The 22,574-nt window shown below is 37.6% G+C and overlaps 1 protein-coding gene across 18 annotated transcripts in view; it reads left to right on the top strand.

Moving 5' to 3' along the window:
- WNK1 (WNK lysine deficient protein kinase 1) overlaps positions 1-22,574 on the top strand; it is a 145,893-nt gene that overhangs the window by 77,494 nt on the left and 45,825 nt on the right. For 17 of the 18 annotated variants that reach the window (XM_074325183.1, XM_074325188.1, XM_074325186.1 and 14 more), the window contains exons 3-5: positions 4,835-5,055; positions 6,262-6,419; positions 21,722-21,810. In XM_074325183.1, the coding sequence (XP_074181284.1) occupies positions 4,835-5,055; positions 6,262-6,419; positions 21,722-21,810 (468 nt within the window). Of the gene's footprint in view, positions 1-4,834; positions 5,056-6,261; positions 6,420-17,210; positions 17,585-21,721; positions 21,811-22,574 lie in introns of those variants that run through there. The other variant, XM_074325194.1, reaches the window with a different exon arrangement.

The raw sequence follows: 22,574 nt of genomic DNA, 5'->3' as shown, positions 1-22,574 counted from the left end.
AAGAGTTGAAAAAATTACACAGTGAACACACACATACGCACTGCCTAGATTCTCTAATTTATTGACTTGCTGCATTTGCTTTACCACATATGTCTATCTAATCATTCACCTATCAATCTATTTTTATTCATCTCAAAATTAGTTACATTAGTATGCTTCACCTGTACACACTTCAGTATGCATTTCATTGAAGTTCCAATATTTGTATGTTTTATTTTTCCTTATGGTAAAATTTAACATACAGTGAAAAACATAAATTGTGATTGTATCATTGGATGAGTTTTGACAAAGATATTTACTCATATAATCAAAACTCTGTTAAGATGTATGGAACATTTCCATCATCTCATTAAATGCCCTTAGCCTCTTCCCCTCACCCTAAAGAGGTGACTATGTTTCGATATTTTTTTAAACCACAAATGTAACTTTGAACATTAGTGTTCTTTATGAAATGAAGAAGAATTTAATTTTAGTTCGTGTATTAGCTTTTCAGTTAAATGTGTGTGTGTGTGTGTGTGTTGTGTGTGTCTAAAGCGGCAGTTCTAGAGATTTACATTTATATCCTTAACTTTTTACAATATGCTTTGGGTTGGTACTGTACAATTTCATGTAAAATAAAGGAAACCTGTACAAATACAGTTTCATTTATTCCTGACACGTATTCTTTGTGCTATAATTTTCATATATGTTACATTTACATATTCTATAGACCCTACAATACACTGTTATAAATAAATTTTCCTTTAACTAGTCATACGTGTTTTTTTTTGGTTGTACCCATCTATTCCTTTTATTTTTTCAATTTAATTTATTTGTTTTAATTTATTTTTATTAGTTTCAGGTGTACAAAGCAACATAATAGTTAGACACTTAAACCCCTCATAAAGTGATAACTCAGCCCCCAAGTTACTACCCCTCTGACATCTTATACGGCTGTTACAATAACATCGACTATCTTCCCTATGTTGTTCTCCATATCCAGCGACTGTATATACCTATATATGTAGTTATAGTTGACATTCAGTATTATTCTACTTCAGCTTCAGGTGTATAGCGCAGTGGTCAGGCATCTACAGTCTATGACATGATCCCCTGATAAGTCCAGTGCCCATCTGGCACCTTACATGATCTTTACAACATTGTTGATTATACTCCCCATACTATTATAGTATTAACTATCAATTTATATTTCTTAGTGCCTTCACCTTTTTCACCCCGCCCCCAACCCCATTCCCATCTGTCACCCTGATAGATCTAGAACCTACCTGGCACCATACCTTGTTATTACAATATTATTCACTATATTCCTTATGCTGTACCCTACATCCCCATGACTACTGTGTAACAACCAACTTGTACTTCCTAATCCCTTCCCCTTTCACCCATCCTTAACCCCCCTCCCATCTTAAAGAAGGCCCTTAAGATTCCTTATAATACTGGTTTGGTGGTGATGAACTCCTTCAGCTTTTCCTTGTCTGGAAAGCTCCTTCAGTTCTAAATGACAGCCTTGCTGGGTAGAGCGATCTTGGTTGTATGTCATTGCTTTTCATCACTTGGAATACTTCCTGCCACTCCCTTCTTGCCTGCAAAGTTTCTGTTGAGAAATCAGCTGCCAGTCTTATGGGGGCTCCCTTGTAGGTAACTAACTGCTTTTCTCTTGCTGCTTTTAAGATTCTCTCTTTGTATTTAACCTTTGGCATTTTAATTATGATGTGTCTTGGTTTGGGACTCTGTGCTTCCTGGGCTTGTATGTCTGTTTCCTTCACCAGGTTAGGGAAGTTTTCTGTCATTATTTCTTCAAGTAGGTTTTTAATTCCTTGCTCTCTCTCTCTTCTCCTTCTGGTACCCATATACTGCAAATGATGGTATGCTTGATATTGTCCCAGAGGCCCCTTAAACTCGCCTTAATTTTTTGGATTTTTTATTTTTCTTTTTGCTGTTCTGGTTGGGTGTTTTCTGCTACCTTTTTTTCTACATTGCTGGTTGGATCCTCTGCTTCGTCTAATCTGTTCATTCCCTATAATAATATATTCTTTGTTTCCATTATTGTATCCCTTTATTTCTGACTGGTTCTTTTTAATGGGTTCCATCTCCATTTTTATGCTTATCTCTCTGTTGAAGTTCTCCCTGAGACCATTGAGCATTCTTATAACCAGTGATTGGAACTCTGCGTCTGATAGATCGCTTATCTCCATTTTGCTTAGTTCTTTTTTTCTGGATCTTTGTTCTGTTCTTTAATTTGGAACATGTTTCTTTGTTTCCCCATTTTGGCTGCCTCCCTGTGTTTGTTTCTTTGTATTACTTAGGGCTGCTATGTCTTCCGGTCTTAGCAGAGTGGCCTTATGTAGTAGGTGTGCTGTGGGGTCAGTGGTGCAGTCTTTCTGGTCACCTGAGCCACGTGCTCCAGGTGTGTCCCTTGTATGGGTTGTGTGTGCCCTCCCCTTGTAGTTGAGCCTTGGTTGATAATTGCACATCAATGGGAGGGACTGACCCTGGGCTCACTGGTTGTGAGGACTGGCCTTGACTACAGGGGAAGAGTTGTTGTGCAGGGGCTGATCCTATGGAGCAGGATCTGCCTCAGCAGGACTCTGGTACCTGCCCAGTATGCCCCTTGGGTGTGTCATCCTTGGAGGCGGCTGGGTGATGCTCCAGCTCGTTTTGAAGCTGGCTAGTGGGGGGTACCAGCCCCAGGACCACCTTGGAGGGGATCTGCTATAGGTCAAGTTCAGCCACAGCATGTGCCCCACCCGGGGCCACCCTGCAGGAGCCACAAAGAAATCCGCAGATGGCTGCCACCAATGCTGTGCTTGGAAGCTCCTTGAGAGGCCAAGCCGTGAACCAAGGTTGGCTGCCGCTAGTGCCAGCTTAGGGCTGCTCAGCCGGAGGTACAGGACATGCTCAAGCAGATGCTGCTTGTCTGGGTTCCGGGAACCTTTGAGAGACCCTAGGAAAGTCAGCTTGAGCCAAGGCAAATGGTCTGCATGAAATAGCTGCTGAAAGCAAACTGGGTGTGCCCGAAAGTTGGGTGGGGCCAGGTCTCAAATTGCCAAGGCATGGGGAATAAACAGTGGAGACTCAAATGGTGGCCACCTTTGTTTGTGTGCTGGGAAGGGGGAGGGCTCAACAAAGAAACAGTGGCCTCCGCCAGCCCCCATGCCCCCCAACCCCAGTCCAGGAGAAAGCAGCCTCTCCAGCCCCAGTCCCAAGCCAGACAACTCAGTTCCCCACCATATGTCCCTGCTGCCTTTCCAGCTGCTGCCCCAGCGCTGGAGCTGAGAGTGAGTGATTCTGTTGGAGGGTAAGTCTGCACGTGGTCCCTTTAAGAGGAGCGCCTGTGAGTGCAGCTGTTCTCAGTCTCACTCAGTCACAGTCTCCGCTGGTTTTCACAACCAAAGACTATGGGGACTTCTCTCCTCGGCACTGGAACCCTGGGCTGGGGTGGGGATGGTATCTTTCACTCCTTTAGGGGGTACGTGGGGGGACCCCCACAGCCAAAATAGCCCTCCCGATCTTTAATGGTCACCCGTGGATGTGGGACCAGCCCACGCCATGTCTCTGACCTTCCTACCAGTCTGGAGGTGGCTTCTTCTACACATCCTTAGTTGAAAGGCTTCAGTTCAGCTTGATTTAAGACGATTCTCTATAATGGTTGTTTTGTAGATTAGTTGTATTTTTGATGTGGTTGTGAGAGAATTGGTAAACACAGCATTTGTCTACTGCGCCATCTTGGTTGGCTGCCAGTCATCTGTAGTTTTAAAATAATGAGGAAAATGTAATTTTTTATATTTGCTCTTTTAGTGCTCTTCATTTTTTTTCCTGACTACTTCCAGATAAAATTTGCATTGGAACTGAACCTCAAAATTTGATGTTCCTTAACAGTGGGTAGTGTCAGCCAGAACCTCTGTGCCATTCTTTTAGCTGGGCTGCTTGGAATCTGCCCCACATACACGTATTTCATAGGTCAAGCAGAGTCTTGGGCAGAGTGAATGTGCAGAATATGAGGCTTCCCTTCTGTAGCTCCTTTCTGGGATTTCCCCCTCTACTTTCTAGAACTCTGTGGGCGAGTAGAACTTTCTGTGATGATGGAAATGTTCTGTAATCTTCACTGTCCTCAATGGCAGCCACTAGCCACTCACAGCTGTGTAATGTGGCTGGTGCAACTGGGAAATGGAATTTTTAATTTTAATTAGTCTGCATTTAAATATAAATACTCAACATTTGTCCAGTGTATATTCTATTGAATAGACAAGTATTTCAGAATGTCACAGTGGACTGCACCGTTCTAGCTGCTGTGGTCTTGAACTCTGTCCACATTTTCTCAGCTAACAAGGCTGCAGGCTTCTCAGGTTTGAGCTGACCTGCATAGTCAGACTGGAGTCTTCCCTCAGCTGAGAAGGGATAGGAACTAGGCAGTTCTGAGCCATGCTTTCCCTTTTTCCTCAGGGGAACTCCCTTCCAGTTTATGCCTGATTTTGACTGCTCTCCAGAGCCTTCAAGTAGTCTTTTTGTACATAGTTTTACTAGTTTATATCAGCGTCCAATAAGAATTGCTCCACCATTTACCAGTAGCAGTACTCTATCTCTTACCTTTAACTCATTTCAGTAGTGACTTACTTTTAAGAACTTTTTTAGTGCTTTGTTATCAGAGTTTGCTTTCCAGCCACTTCTTATCCCATCCCCTGTAACCAAGAGTATCACGGACCTGTAAGGTTACTGAATCTTAATATTCTAAATTTGATATTCCCATCTCAGATACGCTAGAGTTTAATGGAATTCTTCAAAGCAGTAAACTCATATCATTGATAACCTGTTTGGTATACCTTGCCTTTTCCAGGTACCTGAAAAGGTTTAAGGTGATGAAGATCAAAGTTCTAAGAAGCTGGTGCCGTCAGATCCTTAAAGGACTTCAGTTTCTTCATACTCGCACTCCACCTATTATTCACCGAGATCTTAAGTGTGACAACATCTTTATCACCGGCCCTACAGGCTCGGTCAAGATTGGAGACTTAGGTCTGGCAACCCTGAAGCGGGCTTCTTTTGCCAAGAGCGTGATAGGTATGTTTCAAGTGTACCTTGCAACCTAACTGGCTTTCTGACATTCCTTTTATTTAGAAACCTGACCCTGTCACAGTTTTTATTACGCGAAATAAACATTCAAAAATTCAGAGCTTGAACCTAGGAAGCAGCCTGTTCTACTTAGGAGATAATGGAGTTCTCTATACGTAACACTTTTAGAATCATCTTGAAGACTATTGATGTATTTGTAAAGTTATATAAAGAGAAGTAAGGTGAACTCTTAACAAAAGCTTACATAGCTATCAATCTTATTGGTCATGTATTATATGCTTATTTATATAATAGATATTGTATAAGTGTGTTATTTTCCACATAAAAGAAACTGAATTTATATGTAGTTTAGTTTCTAAAAAAGTCTGTTGGATATATAGGTATGTTGAAAAATATCTGCCTATTAAAACTTTATTTTAAAAATGAAAATAAGTTCATTCTGAAGTTTCGTTTTTATCAATTTTTTTCTTACTCTTATAGACAATATGATATGTCTAAAACAGGATTTTTCATCTTCAGTACTATTGACATTTTGGGTCAGACAGTTCTTTGTTAAAAGGGCTGTTTTGTGCATTGTAAGACTTTTTGGCAGCATCCCTGGTCTCTACCCACTAGATGCCAGTAGCACACCCCCGTCCACCTCCCTTCACTTGTTACAACTGAAAATGTCTCTGGAAATTGCTAAATGTTAGCCTTACATGTGCCATACAGTAGAGGGCAGACAAGTATTTTGATCTTTCACACCCATCATCCTGTCTTACAGGTAGATGCCATTATGTCTACATTCTTCCTTACTAGTTTCTTACCTTTTCCTTCCATTTGTTTTCAATGTGAGTTACCAGTTTATCTTTTATCCAAGACTCAGTTTTGACATTGTATAACAGTAATCATTTTGAAACAGTAAGTAAGGACACTGACCCTGTTCTAATTTCTTTTATAAAGGCCTTGTAGTGGAAGATCTGTAAGATACTTGATGGAACAGACTGACTAAGAAGATTTTGTTCCTTTTCCCCCCTACTCTTCCCTCCCTCCCTCCCCTCCGTTCCCTCCCTTTTACCCTCTTTCCCTCCTTTTTTTCCTCCCTCCTTCCCTCCTACTTTATGCTCTCTCACAGGTTAACCCCTCTGTTGCTTCTCCTGGTGAGTAACAGCAGCTTCTACGGGCATTGAGTCTGAATCGTTCTTTTAATTTAAGGTACCCCAGAGTTCATGGCCCCTGAGATGTATGAGGAAAAATACGATGAATCTGTTGACGTTTACGCTTTTGGGATGTGCATGCTCGAGATGGCCACGTCTGAATACCCTTACTCAGAGTGCCAAAATGCTGCGCAGATCTACCGTCGAGTGACCAGTGTAAGTCCTCCCCTAACTGATTGGTGAGCTTAGGTCACGTCTAAGAAGGAATCCCAAGATGGATAACATCAAACCATGCAAAAGGGAATAATGGTAGAAAGCATACTAAAGTGTAGGGGAAGAGGGAGTTGAGTTACTTATTGCTCATGACTCAGTGAGAGCAAACATGGAGATGAAAGAAGCACCAGTTTATCCTGGACCCTCCTTGCATTCATTGAAACCTTTATTCGGAGATACCTAAGTTCTCATTCCCTCTCACCATAAAGCTTATTATCTGAGTTAAAAGTAATGCTCTTAACCCAAGCTGCTTTGTTCAGACTTTTCCCTGAATAGCTTAAAATTGATATACTAATTTATTAAATCATTTATACGTACACACAATGTTTAAGGTATAAATTAAAACTTTACTCTAGTTTAAATTACACATGGTAGTCCATCTCTGCCGAAGAGATATTTTCTAGAGTTGTCCAGTGGATACCTGAGACATAGTAAAGTCCATAACAAGTTTGAGAACCACTGTTTCAAAGGCTTGATAAAATTTAGCTTAAAAATTTTTTGCAAGAATAATTAATATGTGGTGCTGTGTATTTCACATTATATTACATCAAAAGGCACATAGTATCTAATTAACCCATTTTTAGGGTTTATGAACCAGTATCCTTTTTTTACCTTTCAACGATGCTGAATGTTTGATACTGCACAGACTAGGAGAGAGTAAAGTGTACATAAGATAGCCGCATATTTAAACACTCTCTGTTATGTCTGTCAGCCACCAGCCTTCTTTGTTGCTCTGGGCATTATTTCTAACCTGAAGCTGGGGTTGCTTTCCTTGTGCACCGGCAGATTGGCTCTAGTTTCCTGCCTCTCGTTTTGCAGACTGCCCTTAGGCACCCTGCTGGGCATTGCGTGGGCCTTCCGTTATCTAGGGATCAGTCTTTAATTCATCTTGTGAGTTTACTTCCTGATCATTTCTCTAAACAAAGGTTGGTACTTAAAATGTTTCAGGGATCATGGAGTTATAGGTTTCTTTATATAAAATGAAGTCTAAAAAAAACTCTGCTATATAAAGAAATTAATATGTGGTAGTACCAATTTTCTAAAATGCAAATTTTGTGGATGACCTGTATTAAATTTTATCCCTTTTCCAAACCTAACCCAGCAAATATGATTAGCTGTTTAAAAATAATGACTGTGTAGGATGAGCAGGTGAAAAATGTGGCTAAATCCTGCTGATTAAAAGGTGCCTGCCAGTGGCTCAAGGCTAAGAGCAGTGTGTTTCAGACTGTCAGGCGCAGCACTGCCACAAGATTAGATAAAAACTGACATAAGCAATTTTTTGATAAAAGTAAAGAAAACAAATTAATTTTATTTTTAAGAAAAGGCGTTTGAGACACTGTCTAATAAACAAATGCATCTTTATTTACAATGGCAAACTCCAGCTCAGTTGAGAGGAAATATACCCTACTCGGGTGAAAGAAGTCTTTGGTGTTAATTTAATAGAACCTAAAATATCACTGTTTCCATATTCTTAGTGTAGTATTTACTGTTGTCAGTTTTACAGTGTTTTGGTTTTTGGGTGTTTTTTTTTTTGAGGTAATATTCACATACCATAAAATTCATCATTTAAATCATCTTAAGCTGTACATTTCGGTGGTTTTTAGTGTATTCACGGTGTTTTGCCATCATCACTACTCATGCCAGAACCTTTCCAGTACTCAAAAAAAAAGAAACCCCATACCCATTAGCAGTCACTCCCCACCCCCCCACCGTCCCGCCTCTGGCTACGCATAATCTACTTCTATCTCCATGGATTTGATTTGACCATTGTGGACATTTCATACAATGGAATTATACAATATCTGTCCTTTTGTGTTATGCTTTTGTTTTGTGTTAGGTTTTTTGTTATGCTTTGACTGCATGCTATTTTCAAGGTTTATTCATGTTGTGCCATAAATCAGTACATTATTCATTTTCATGTATGAATAATATTCCATTGTATGGATACCACGTTTGTTATGCTTATTTAGCAGGTTTTATTACCCCTTCTGTAGTTTCTTTTTTTTCATTGTTAAACTGTCTGAACCTATAGCCACCCTCACCTCTGGAGAGGGATTGGTAACAGGAAGAAAAATACAATGGTGTCTTAAGAGGTATTGACATAGAACCTGATCTATTAAATCTTTGTTTATCCGTATTGTGTTCATAGCATAGCGTATGGCACATTGTAGGCACTCAGTAATATTTTTTTTTTTTGAGTTTTACTATTTTATTTATTTTTTAAAGATTTTTTTTATTGGGAAAGGGGAACAGGACTTTATTGGGGAACAGTGTGTACTTCCAGAACTTTTTTCCAAGTCAAGTTGTTGTCCTTTCAATCTTAGTTGTGGAGGGTGCTGTTCAGCTTCAAGTCGTTGTCCTTTCAGTCTTAGTTGTGGAGGGCACAGCTCAGCTCCAGGTCCAGTTGCTGTTGCTAGTTGCAGGGGGCACAGCCCACCATCCCTTGCGGAAGTTGAACCGGCAGCCTTGTTGTTGAGAGGACATGCTCCAACCAACTGAGCCATCCAGGAGCTCAGCGGCAGCTCAGCTCAAGGTGCCGTGTTCAATCTTAGTTGCAGGGGGTGCTGCCCACCATCCCTTGCGGGACTTGAGGAATTGAACTGGCAACCATGTGGTTGAGAGCCCACTGGCCCATGTGGAAATCGAACCGGCAGCCTTCGGAGTTAGGAGCACGGAGCTCCAACTGCCTGAGCCACCGGGCCGGCCACATTCAGTAATATTTTGAAGAATAAACCTTTCAGTGAAAGGAATCCCAAATACAGTCAAGTTAGACATTATGTGTGTAAGTTTGGGAGAGTTGAGTTTATCCTGCAAAAGAGGAATGAAACTTAGGTCACTTTTGAAATATTAACAAAATTATCCAATTAAAATGAAATTGAATAGTAGCAAGTAGAAACTGATACACATATAAAAGCAATCCAGTTTATAGAATAGGAATTTACAAATAGAGCAGAAACAGTAACTTTAATAAAGTCAAAATTCCCGGATTAGAAAGCATTAAAAAAAAGTTAATCTGTTTACATGCTTTTCCATCGATTCTCAAATCTCATGGTTGTAATTTCTGAACAACTGGTTTAAGTAACTCCTTCTATGATGGGGCTAGGTCTGTGTTTTGTTTTTTTGAATTGTTTCTCCATATTTTTCACCCTATAATTACTCTCACTTTATTCTCTGAGATTTCATTGGGAAAACCAAATCATAATATCAAATACTACTCCCTCAAATGTTTCAAGACAATTCCTGATGTCATGAGTCTGATTGAGACCCATCATTTTCAGTTTTTAGTTCTGTTGAATTTCTTGAGGGAAGGGGCTTATATGCATAATTGGAAGAGGGAGGTGCTCAGCAAGTTTTTCTTGACCTAGAGGAGACTAAGTAAGGACAGAAAGCTCGTAATTAAGCATAAAGAACTTGGCAAGATTATAAGACATTGCAGATGCCTACTGGTAGAGGTTTGAGATTCTGTCCATTGAGATCTTTTGAGAAGGGATCAAGATAGCAGCTACCAGACTTGAATGACTTAGCTTAGCAGCTCTCAAATTCTTTTGTATCAGGCCCCCTTTATACTCTTAAAAATGATTGATGAGACCCCAAAGATCTTTTGTTTACTTGTGTTATATCTAGTTTACCATATTGGAAATTAACATAGAATTTTATAATGTATTTATTAATTTAAAATAACATAATAAGCCCAATATATGTTGACATCAGTAACATTTTAGAAAGAATAAATTTTCCAAAAATTAATTTAAAAAATTTAGTGAGCAGAATGGCATTTTTACATTTTGCAAATCTCTTTAATATGGTCAGAAAGAAGACAACAAGTTTATCACACCTGCTTCTGCATATGTATTGTTGCAACATGTTGTTTTCATTGCAGTGTATGAAGAAAACCTGGCCTCATGCAGATAATGTCATTAGAAAAGGAAGTACTTTGCAGGTCCCAGAAAGAAAAGGAAGTACCTTGCATTAGAAAAGGAAGTACCAAAACAAAGAAAAAGAAAAGGAAGTACCTTGGGGACCCCCAGGGGTCTTCATATTATACTTTGAGAATCACTGATATTTAGATCTTTGCTATGCAAAGTGCAATCCCAGACTAGCAGAATCTACATCCTTAGGGCATATGTTAAAAATGTAAAATTTTGGCCCCATCCCAGACAGATGGAACCAAAACCTTCATTTTACAAAATCCGAAGATGATTCATGTATACATTAAAGTTTGAGAAGTGTGAGCTGGAATAGTGATCACTTGAGGTCTCTTTCAGTTCTTCATGGCTTATTTTTTGTTAAATAAATTAAAAGTAGGTTAAATAATGTAATATCAAACATTATTTGGATAAATTACCATCCCATTGTTCATGGAACCTTTTTGCTAGCATTGTAAATAACCAAATTGACTAAGAAATTTAAACCTATTTAATTGCGTTGTTTTTTTTTAATTTATTCAGGAGTTGCTTTTTAAAAAAGCAAAATCTGTGTTGTAGAAAAGATAGAATAAAAAGCTTGAGGAGTTCTTTAAGTCAGTTGGAACTGTATTAGAATCCTTAGTTTCTAAGTATACTGCAGACATACACTTGTGCTTTATTTTTCCTCTCAGCTGTGAAAATTTAGTTTTTTTATTATCCACAGTCCATTATTTCTGTGCTGTCAATTATTATATTTCTTATCTGAGTAATGCTGTCTTGATTACACCAACCTCCATTCCCATCTTCTGGTTTCCAGTGAAGAATGAAAAGGGCTATGTCCTTCTTTTAATTCTCTAAAGTTTTTCTAATGTTTTGGGTGCTGAAATAAATGTGGGGGATTTAAGTAATAAGTACCTAGATTATACAGTGATTTATATAATTATATAAACAGTTGTGATGACTGTTGAAATATGCCTTGAAGTATTGTACTTTCTCTTAAGTCTGGTTTGGATGTACATTTAATTTATTTTTTAAATATATATGTTAGTATGAGTGTATTTAACTATTGCATGTTTGTTAATGAAACATACTTGGTTATCCATTGAGAGGTCATAGGGCTCCCTAATGTAAACGTCCCCTTGCCTCTGCCACCCCAGATTTCTGGTTTCCATCCTGGATCTGCCATGTATACCAATTAGTCACCAGTAAACCACCCCCTCCTATACACAAGGCCTTCTGCAGGTTTGGCACTAATTTAAACAAGGGGTACAAAGAAGAGTCCATCTCGAACAGCTCAGTATTACCGTTTTAGGTTTGAACATCACAGAACTCTAGTCAGTTGAACCATAGCTGTAGTTCTCGATTTCTTTGAACAATTATTCACTTACTTACCAGCTATTAATTAGGTATTGTCTGTGTGCCAGTTTGGGGATACAGCAGTGAACAAGATAATATGCTTCGTTGTTCCTCCCACCTTCTAGTAGGGAAAGTAACACTGAAGTAATAATTATAGTAAAGTGGATGGATTTTATAGACATAATGAAGTAGGGGGTTTTGATCTTAAGAGGGTCAAAGACAATGTTCCTAAGAATATATGTTTAAACGGAGAACTTCATTGCCTAGTATGATGGGGATGCTGAGGCTAATCTGTATGACGGTAGGAGCCAGTAGTCTGTACCCTCTAGCTCTCTCTACCAGAAATATTTCCAGGATTCTTGGCAGAAAGTCCTGTCGCTCCCACTTCTGTGTTCCCATCGTACTCTACCTCTGTTTTATTAATCTAGTATGATAATTATATTGATATCAACCATTGTCCCCCCCATTAGAACTGAGCCTCTCAAGGATAGGTTTTTGTTTTCCTCTGTAGATGATTTCATTGCAGTGTCTGACCCTGCAGTGGTGCACTGCCCTGCAAATAGAGATGAAACCAGTATAAATGTTAATAAATATACACACTCTGTGCCAGACATTGCAGTAGACACTTTGCCTATATTATGTCATTTAACTCTTCCAGCAACCCTTAGGGGAAGTAAATACTACTGTTATCAATACTTTATAAATAGTCGAAGCCCAGGATGGCTAGCCCAAGATTACGTATCTAGAAATAGCAGAGTTACGATCCCAAGTCCTCTGCTCACATCAAAATGCCACACTGAATCCATAGATGTCAATTGTAATGTCAGTCTGTGACCCGAGGGCGTTTACATCTGTGTGGTGCCCATGTGAAGGGCGTAGGTGTAGACTGTGGTGTAATAACTACGCTCGGTGGTACTCTGGCCATAAGCTGTCGGATGTCCCTGTGTGTGCATGCAGTTCAGTCAGGACTCCAAATGCGACTTGCTCCGAGAGGCTTCCCCTGTCACCCCATCTAAAACATTCTAAAGTGTGCACACACTTGACTTCTGGCCCCTCCTGGTTTTATTTTTCTTCCTGGCTTTTATCACAGCCTTAGACAGTGTTTATCTAAAGCCCCAATTAGAATACAAATTCTGTGGGTTGGGGGTTTTATTTGACTTGCTTCTTGCTATATTTCTGTGTTTAGAAACTGGCAAGTTATAGACACTCAGTCACTATTTGTGAAATGAATACAGAATTATAGGGAGTGAAACACAATTGTATGTTGCCTGTGGAGGAAATACGCTCTGGATTTGGGTCTGCTTGAGTTTAAATCCCAGAAATGTCATTTCTTAGCTATAATACCTTGGACAAGTTATTTAACTGCTCTGAGCCTAAGATGTATATGAAGATTAAAGATATAGAACATGGTACAGTGCCTGACATGCAGTTATCAATCAAGTACGTATTAGTACTAGGTATTGCCATTATTATTATTCACATCATTATGACATGTTTAGTAGTGAAATAAGTTGTCTTTTGTGCTAGTCTTTTATCTAGTGACATTCAGCAAATTGCAGTGATTAAAATGTGTTTAATGAACTTAAAGTCAAGTTTAAATGAGAGCAAATAAGCTTATATTTATTTGTAATGTTTCTTGTCAGTCACCTTGCAGTGTGCTTTACATATACTATTTAATTTTAATTTTTTGTATTCTGGTAAATAGTAAGTAGATAACATCTTCACAGGTAAGAAAATAGATTCAGAGATTGAACATTTTGTCCAAGGAAATGCAGGAGAAATAATAATAATGATAATAATAATAATAATAAATAATTATAATAATAATGTCATCAGAAGTCAAGCATCTCTAACATGACACTAATATAAACCTTAAAGTTGTTTCCTTTACATGTTTTTGGTTTTTTTAAATCTGTTTTTCTAGACACCAAGGGCAAAAAAATCTGCGAGTAAAAAACTCGGGTACATGGGTAGCATTAAAACTGGTATCACAGGTTTGAGTCCTGTGTAAAGGGTTCATGATCCCTGTTGAAAGGAGAAAAAAACATTAGTTACTTTGAAAATCTCTGCCATTGGTAAAATGAGAAGATCCAAATAAGAGTAGTAATGTACTTGGCATAATTTTTGTCTGCTATTATAAGACTAGAAACTACAGTAAGCAATGGCGTCAATTTTTTATGTGAAACATAGTGCATTTGAACTTGGAGCAGTACACAAGCTTTCATGTATCCAGAGAGTAATGAGCCTTGGGGAATCATGAGGTAAACTAATTTTCTTTGATAGAACTAGCTGGATTTGGTAGAGAGTTTGAAGAGGCTTGTTTTCCAATGGGATCATAAGGTATGTTCAAATTCCTGTAAACTAATGGTTCATACCAGTAAGAATCTGGCTGAATCCAGCCTCATAACAACCAAGTTAGAAATAATGGGGATTTTTAATTACTTTGTTTATGTAATTTGACTTTGTCACTGATTATATTAGCCTTTGGATTTCAAGGTTTGAACATTCTGTCTGGGAAAAACAGAATTAAAACAGTCAGGGCGAAATTCCTCTTAGTTTTTGTATAACAGATTGCAATTCACCCTACTTTTTTATAGAAACCATTGAGGCTGATTCCTGATCAGATAGGGGTTGAAAAGTTGAGGAAAACGTATTTTTTTCTTTCACAGCTGGAATTTTTTGTGCTGTCCCAGAGATCTAAATCTATTGGAATTAGCTGAAATGGTTCCTTTATAAATTTTATTTTTGCTTCCATCCATATATTTGGATTATACATGTAAAAGAAAATTGTATATCATGGGCTGTATCTTGGGAACATTTGGAATGATTTTCAGAGTCATTCCATTACTCCAATGTGATTTGATTAAGATTAAAGGTTCTTATTTTTAATCAGACTGTTAATCTTAAACCAAACAGTTCTGGGTATACTTCCCAGTGTTTTAGGTGCTAAAGAACAATTGTGAAATCCTTATTTCAGAATTTCTCAGAATAGCTGGTTTTATTCATCCACACTGAATACTAACTTTATAATTCACCAGACTGGTAGGGTATAAAAACCGGTAGGGTATAGAAAGATGGTTTCTATACTTAAGTACATTATAATATTAATAGTATTTGAGTTTCCTTACATCGTGTAAATAACTTATATGCCAAAAGATTCATACTTTGTAATTGCTGCCTTCTCATTATATATAATTTGAGGTATACCTTGAAAGAAATGTAGGGCTCAGTTGGCTAAAAAGAGTATTCTTGTTGGTGAAAATGTGCATTAAGTATTCAGTGAACCAAGTAACCAGTTTGGACTTATTTTGGATAGATAGGAGTAGAGAATGAGGTGGAAGTTGGATTATGAGCGCTTTACACACCAGATTAAAGACATGAAGAGAACTGCACCATGGACTAGAAGTAACACTGAACCAGACGCTGTGGAGCCTGGATTCTAGTTTTGCCTGACGAGTGACTGCAATCCCTTACCCACTGCAGTAGAGACTCCATTTTTTTATTCTAGGCGCTGAAGATAATGCCGTGCACCTAGGAGCTGTCTGATACCTGCTAGACTAAACTAGATTAGACCAGACCCTCCATAGATGCCAGTTGAGTTAATGAATTCATTCTAACTTTGACATGGTATTAATTTCTGGCCCACAATGACCGTATTTGATCAAGGAGGGACTCACACTCAGATTCTTTTTAGATCTGTGATTCTGTGTCCATCTTTTACATGTGAACTGTTAATTGTTTTTGAGCAGTGTGATGTGAGTTAAATGGTGTCAGATGATTGGAAATGGATAAATATCAGATGATTAAATGAAGCCAGATGGTTGAGCTGGCCACAGTGTAAAATACAAATTACAGATGGAGAGAATGGAAACAGTGAGGCCCAGCTTAAATTGGTCTGAACTTAAAGAGGTGAGGTTTTGATCATCTCGACTTTAGTGGTGACAGTTGTTATGCAAAAGAAGCAACAATTTTGAGAGGTAACAAGTCAGTAAAAATCACATTTTGCCTGGCTAGAAATCTTTGGCTGTTGGAGGGGTAGTAGGAGTATGAGTAGCAGAACTGTTTACCAGCAGTTTTAAACATTTATCTTTGTTAAAGAGCTCATAGAGATAAATATTGTGGGAAGAAGCATCCAAGAATGACTAAGTTTTCTGTTCTAAATCATGGAAATGATGATATCATTGAAAGAAATGGGGAAATCCAGAGAAAGGCAGTTACTTTCTGATAGAGGAATTAGACTTGAGACATATAAATAGTTATCTGTATATAAATGGTGTTTTTATTGTTTATATTGAAAACTCTTATTTGATATATAGAAAAGGCTGGTCTTTTTTAGATCTAGATATTTGTGTCTACATTATACTTTCGTCCGGATAAAGCTACCTCGTTTTGTTTTTTTTTGTTGCTCAGTAAAGTTTAAAAACCTACTCACATCTTTATAGCTGATAAACCTGTGAAGCAGGCAGGGAACAAGGCACCTGTTTCCGAGTTCTTTGGCTTTCATCTAGCCAACCATAATCTAAATAGGCCTGCTCACACACGTCCATTAAAGGTAATGCTGGACCACATTGCTATATTTCTGACCAATACCTGACATCCTGCATTTCAACTTGGTACTGATGAATAGTGTGAACCAGAGATCAAGGTAGCTACTTTGAAAGAGCTTGTTAGCATTAATAGTCATTTCCAGGCTTTAGAGTAGAAGTATTCCTACCAAATAGCTGCTAAGCCCTTATCTTATGCTACTGTTGTTGAGCTATAGTACCCACTGTCTTGATGTGGATTCAAATTTACCACAGTACAAGGGATAGGACTTCATTCTGTTCCCTGTTACAACAGTGCAACGAACAATGCTTTTTCTACCATTTTTGTGAATGCCGTGAACTAAAACCTTTCCTTAATCATTAAAATCAAAGAAGGACTTATGTGGGTCCATGAGCGCTTCCTGGCCAACGGAAATGTCTTAGGTCTATCTGCACATAGAGGTTTTTAATAGAAGGGACGGGACAAGCATAAGTTCTTACCACTTCTGTGCACTGATTCACAGCTATTTATTTTTTCATGTACCGTGAGAGAGAGGTAAGGCAGATAACCTTAATAGCACCACTTTTTAAATTAGGTAAACAGAGGAACTATTAGCTACACTTTTCAAGTAAGTTTAAGGTATATGGCCCAGGTCACACAGGCTTCTTTTATGAGAGATGGAACGGAGAACCCAGCCCAGTGTCGTGATTTCCTTGTCCAGTGTTCTTTTGGCTACATATTTGGAGTTTCCATTTTGGTCATTGAACTCAATACCCTTTTTCTTTTAAAAGCATAGTTTCAACATGATTAGGGTGAAGGGAGTGTTTAGATAAATAGATTTCTAGTGGAGGTGTTGATGTCAGGGAGGCAGAACCTGTGGACGTAATGGGTGGAGCTTTGAGCAAGTAAAAATCTCATTTTGCTTGTCTAGGGACCAGTTGCTGTTGGAGGAGAATCAGGAAGAATAGTAGCAGAACAGTTTCCCAGCTGCTCAGAATGTAGTTTTGTTTAAAGGGCCAATCTGGAATAAGTAGATTGTTGGCCGGGCAGAGCAAACTCCTCTATCTGAGAGTTGGGAAAGCATGGCTAGTGTGAAACAAGAAATTATGCTTCAGTCTGACTTTGATGTCTGCCTTGTTTATGCTGTGGGCTAATTTACTCTGTTAATTTACGTCTTACCCATTTCTCCCCTTGTTTTCCTCTAACTGTAACAAGTCTAATTTGCCTTTTCTGATGGATTTTACAAAGAAAGATTTTTGCTCAGTGTTTGTCATCGTAAATTCTCATTGTTGCTGCTGCCCTCAAAAGGATTGTGTAAATGAGGTGGGTAAGAATTTTCAATATATATGAAAGGTATATTGTAGCCATTTGGTGATATGTATAGAAAGTTTCAGGTAAAGCATTGATATTGTTTATTTCAGTATGCTTTTTAAAATATTTGAAGTTTTGTAACTTACACTACATTTTGTGTATGCAGGAAGGAGGTTTTTCTTAATTTTGAATGGTTAGGAGTTTTACTTTTATGAAAGGGTAGTTAAATGTTACCTTAACACATTTGAAACTTAAGCTTTGAAGAAGCAAGTGCTGACGGTTTTTAAGAGTAAGAAGATTGAACCAGAAGAATACTATATTATGACTCACTTTTATTTTTCTAGCCGATTAGTTGGCAAACCATAAGTATACAGAATTCAAAGAAAAACTCGAAGTCTCTAAAATGCATGTATGTGTTTTTGGTTTTTCTTAGTTCAAATAAAGTAACATTTTGTAAATATATCATCTTGATGTGCCTTTGGGGTGAGTCACAGTTTTTTGTGTGTTTTTTTCTTTTGTACTCCATTTAAGATGGTACAAAAGTGGCCTTTGCTTTTTGTTTTAAGAGAATACATAATTTTGTATAACCCCAAAACTATTTTAAATGGATATACATTAGATGTTCAAGAAGTCCTTTTTTAAATGCAGAGAAACATGCTACTGTCCCATGTCAAAAAACATAGTATGGCACTACTGCCTAAAGAGAGATCTTGTGAATTACAAAAAGTAAGAAGAATATTTCTATAGTCGATTGGTTGCTGGTCTGGAAGAATGGAGTAAGAGGGTATGCGTCTTTAACTGTTCATTTTTCTTATGTATAAAATGTTAGCCCGACTTGATCTACCTTCATACTCTGTTCTGTTTTGTGTTTTTGAACCTCATTCAGAATAGGTGAGCAAAACTTTATTTTTACTCGGCAGAACAGGACTGGAATCGGACTGTGTGGGACTATGTCAAGGAGTAAAGAAAAGTGACATTTGGAGGATTTTTAGTCTCTAAGTCGATCACCATTGTTGAAGTAGATGAACTAAATGGAAAAAAGATAAAATCATTAAAACATTTCTCATCATTACTTTGTTCTTGACTGGTGCTGAAAATCATGTTTTAGAATATCTCGACTAGCTTTTTTTTAATTAAAAATTATTAGTTGTAATGATCTCACTTATATGTGAAATCTAAAGAACTGAATAAATGAGCAAAGTAAACAAAAGTCTCAGAGATGTAAAGGAAAAACTGATGGTTGCTACATGGGAGGGAGGTGGGGATGAGGGAAAAGGTGAGGGGATTAGACAGCATAAATTGGTAACTACAATATTGCCATGGGGATATAAAAGACAGTTTGGGGAATATAATCAGTAATGTTTCAAAGACTGTAGGGTGTCAGATGGGCACATGTCTTATTAGGGAGACCACTTCATGGATGGTGTAGGTGCCTGACCTCTGCAGTGTACACCTGAAGCTGAAGCTGAATAATATTGCATGTCAACTATAATTTAACATATATATATATAGTTACAGGATGTGGAGGGAATAGGGAATAGAGTCAGTGAAATTGTAAAAGATAAATACGATGCAAGAGGGCAATAGATTGGGGGGAGTTATCACTTTGTGAGGGGTGAAATATCTAACTATTACATTGTTTTGTACACCTGAAGCTAATAAAAAAATGATTAGTTATAAAAAATTTTTTTAAATACATGGAAATTTCTCATCTCTTAAGAACAAGAAGCCTATGAGGATGATGCATATATCAAAACCTGTACTTACTTATTGTAAGCAGCTTTCTATTATATGTCCCAGATGACTTTGCAGTGGGTCACTCTAAGGGTCAGTGAGGCTTCTTACTCATTATTACATTTTTGAGGTCATTTTTTATATACAGTCCCTATATAGTAGTCTTGCCTCTTCTCAAATGATTCAGAATGCCTCTGCTAGATATTTTGATAATCCTGACTTCTTGATGCTAGCTGGCTGGTGAAATTTCTTTTTACCTTTTTCATTATCTAAGTGAGTAACAGTAAGCAGCCTGACTCTTTTAATACCAACTGCTGGATTAGCTATTTTATTGGCTACCTTGGCACCTGCAATGCATTTTTTAAGACAGCAGTGGCATCTGAATATGTGAAGTTTTACTGCCAGAGGCCCAATGACATTCTTCTAAACGTATGTGTTATTTAGCATTGGTATGGAATTTTCTATACTTAAGTCTTGGTGTTTGGGTTGACAAAAGTAGCTTAACCAAGTAGATTCAAAGTGTTACATGATGCACAGTTTCTGGTTTTGCTATTCTAACTTTATGTATCATTTGTTCAACTAGTATTTCACTTTGTAGATAGGAATTTTTTTTTGTAAAGTCATGAATGTATATATGTTTGCATGGATAAAATTAACAAGAGGATTATTTATTTATAAGGATAACATAGGAGGAAAGCAAGCTTACTGTGTATCTGGGTGAGATTAAAACAGCTTTTTGCTTCAGCACTATTTTCTTGTTTTCATTAGATTTATTATGTGAAATCAAAAACCATTTGGGGAAACTTAATTTGCTGGATTTGAAAATTAAGACTGAGGAATATAAATTGTGACCTTTGTAGTCATTGCCCAAAAATGAAACTTTTCAATACATTGATTTAACTTTAGAGTCAGCTCTACTACATAGTTCCTTTCTGTGGATTGTTAACCCTAGCAGAAGAATCTTCCAAATTAGGACGTTTGAATAATACAATGAGTAAACAATGAGAGTTATCCCACCACAATTCCAGTAAAGACTTTTTTAGAGATAAGCTTTTGATGTACATTTGACCCTTGAACGACACAAGTTTGAACTGTGCAGGTCCATTTATACATGGATTTTTTTCAATAAATGCAGTACTGTAAATGTATATTCTCTTCCTTAAATAATTTTCTTATTTTTTCTCTTCTCTAGCTTATTGTAAAAATACAGTATATAACACATGTAACATACAAAATAGGTGTTACTCAACTGTTTATGTTATTGGTAAAGCCAACAGTAAGTTATTAATAGTTACATTTTTGGGGAATCAAAAGTTATAAGCAGATTTTCAACTGCTCAGTGTGGGCCAGGGGGTTGGCACCTCTGACCCCTTGGATTGTTCAGGGGTCAACTGTATTTCATTTCAGTCTATGAGAGATTATATGCGTTTCTGTGATTTGTCAAATTATCACTAATTTTGGTTTAATATAGCTTGTTACTCATTATTAGAATTTATATATATTCTAACTTTACTTTTCTAGTTTTTCTGCCCTTTTCCCCAATCCTTGTGTTTTGTGTGTTTATGGACTTAATGCTGCCACTTGGACAGTGTGTCAGTGTAGCTCTTTCAAGCCAATTCATGTGGTTACTTAGATGAGGTTGGAATGATGAGATGGTTTTTTCCACACCACCTCTCAGATAGGGGTGTTTCGTTATTCTCATATCTTATGTATATTTCCCACACATTGTTGAAATTTTTATATGCAAAGAATTTGAGCTTTATGAACATTGTAAAATATCACTGTGATGCAGTGTAGTACTTACATGTAATAGTGGTATTGAGTTTTCTAGTGAAATTAATTTGTCTTTCATATGGGTCTGATATATCACTTTTCATTTTACATTTCATACGTGTTAAGACAATTTGTTCTTCAGTTATCATGACAAACCCATCCAAATCCTTAACTCCTTGTTGAGTTTGTTAGAGTACTGCAATAATAGGATACCTGCCAAACTAAGTATGTGAATTCGTGCCCATACATGTTCAAAGTACTTAAATGCTGTGTTGATTAATGTGTTAGGGAACAAGGTTGAACAAAAGATATTCTAACCAATTAGAACATTTGGCCTTCTTTTTAGCCAATAACTTCTTTTACCTGAAACAGCAGAAGATGTTGACAACAGCCTAAATTTCCCCCTAGCCACATATAGCGGCCATGGAAGTAAGTGACTCCACTATTTAACTAACTGTTCCTTTTTATTTTCCTGTGGGAACTAAATTGCCACTACCCAACTCTAAGCCTGCATGAACCAGCTCCTACAGAGAAATCAGGAAAAAAGCCAAGTTGATAAGGCAATGTAAGGGTCAATTGAAAGTCAAACTTCAAAGGCTCTGACTTCATTAAGGTGTTTTTGTCACTTTTTATGGTTTTCAGGGGGTGAAGCCAGCCAGTTTTGACAAAGTAGCAATTCCTGAAGTGAAGGAAATTATTGAAGGGTGCATTCGGCAAAACAAAGATGAAAGGTAAGTTGCCTCTTTTGACCTGTTGCTTAAACAAAAACCTAAAATATATTGCTCTGAACACAACGCTCAATCTAAGGTATATTTGATATTTTACTTGTCATTTGTTTCTCTGTTTATGTCATGTAGTATCTTTAAAAATAGAGTTCTGTCCATTGAGGGTAGTATTCAGATTTGATATTCCGAAATGTAAAAATGTGGTTTGCTAGAGTTTGAGTAAACCAGAACCACCTTAAACATAGCTACTGCATTCAATGAGAACTGCTTACTTAGAGCACCAGCGTGATTTGAAAATTCAATAGGGTTCAACCTCTAATGTAGCAAATCTGTTCCCTAGTTTTTTACCCACTGAATTCTAAAAGATGAAATAAAATCTGGGCTCTTTAAAATCGGCTCAGCTATACAGGTGTTGGTTTTTATTATGCCAGAATTGAAGAAGAGCAAAACATCAAAATTCCTTTAAGTAGAAAGAGACGACTTCGCCCAAAGTTTAGGAGGAGATCTGGCTTAGTCATTTGTACTAACAGGACTTTTCTCAGAGGAGTGGCAAGTATCTGATCTGCCATATAGCTGATTCATCACCCGTTAGGCATGGCAACATTCCAATGTCTGTTTTTGAAAAATAATCTACCTTCCCCGTCCGCCCTCACCCTCCAAACAAGAAAAAGTAGATCAGCCAGTACAAATATCAGTTGTAAGCTGAGCAGTCTGCAGGCTGAAGAATGTGAGTGATCAGGCATATCTACCAAATTAAAGAATTCCATATC

This window comes from Rhinolophus sinicus, linkage group LG02 (genome assembly GCF_036562045.2).
Source record: "Rhinolophus sinicus isolate RSC01 linkage group LG02, ASM3656204v1, whole genome shotgun sequence".
Lineage (NCBI taxonomy): Eukaryota > Metazoa > Chordata > Mammalia > Chiroptera > Rhinolophidae > Rhinolophus > Rhinolophus sinicus.
Note: the sequence above shows the minus strand (reverse complement) of the source record. Positions and strands in the feature narration are given on the sequence as shown.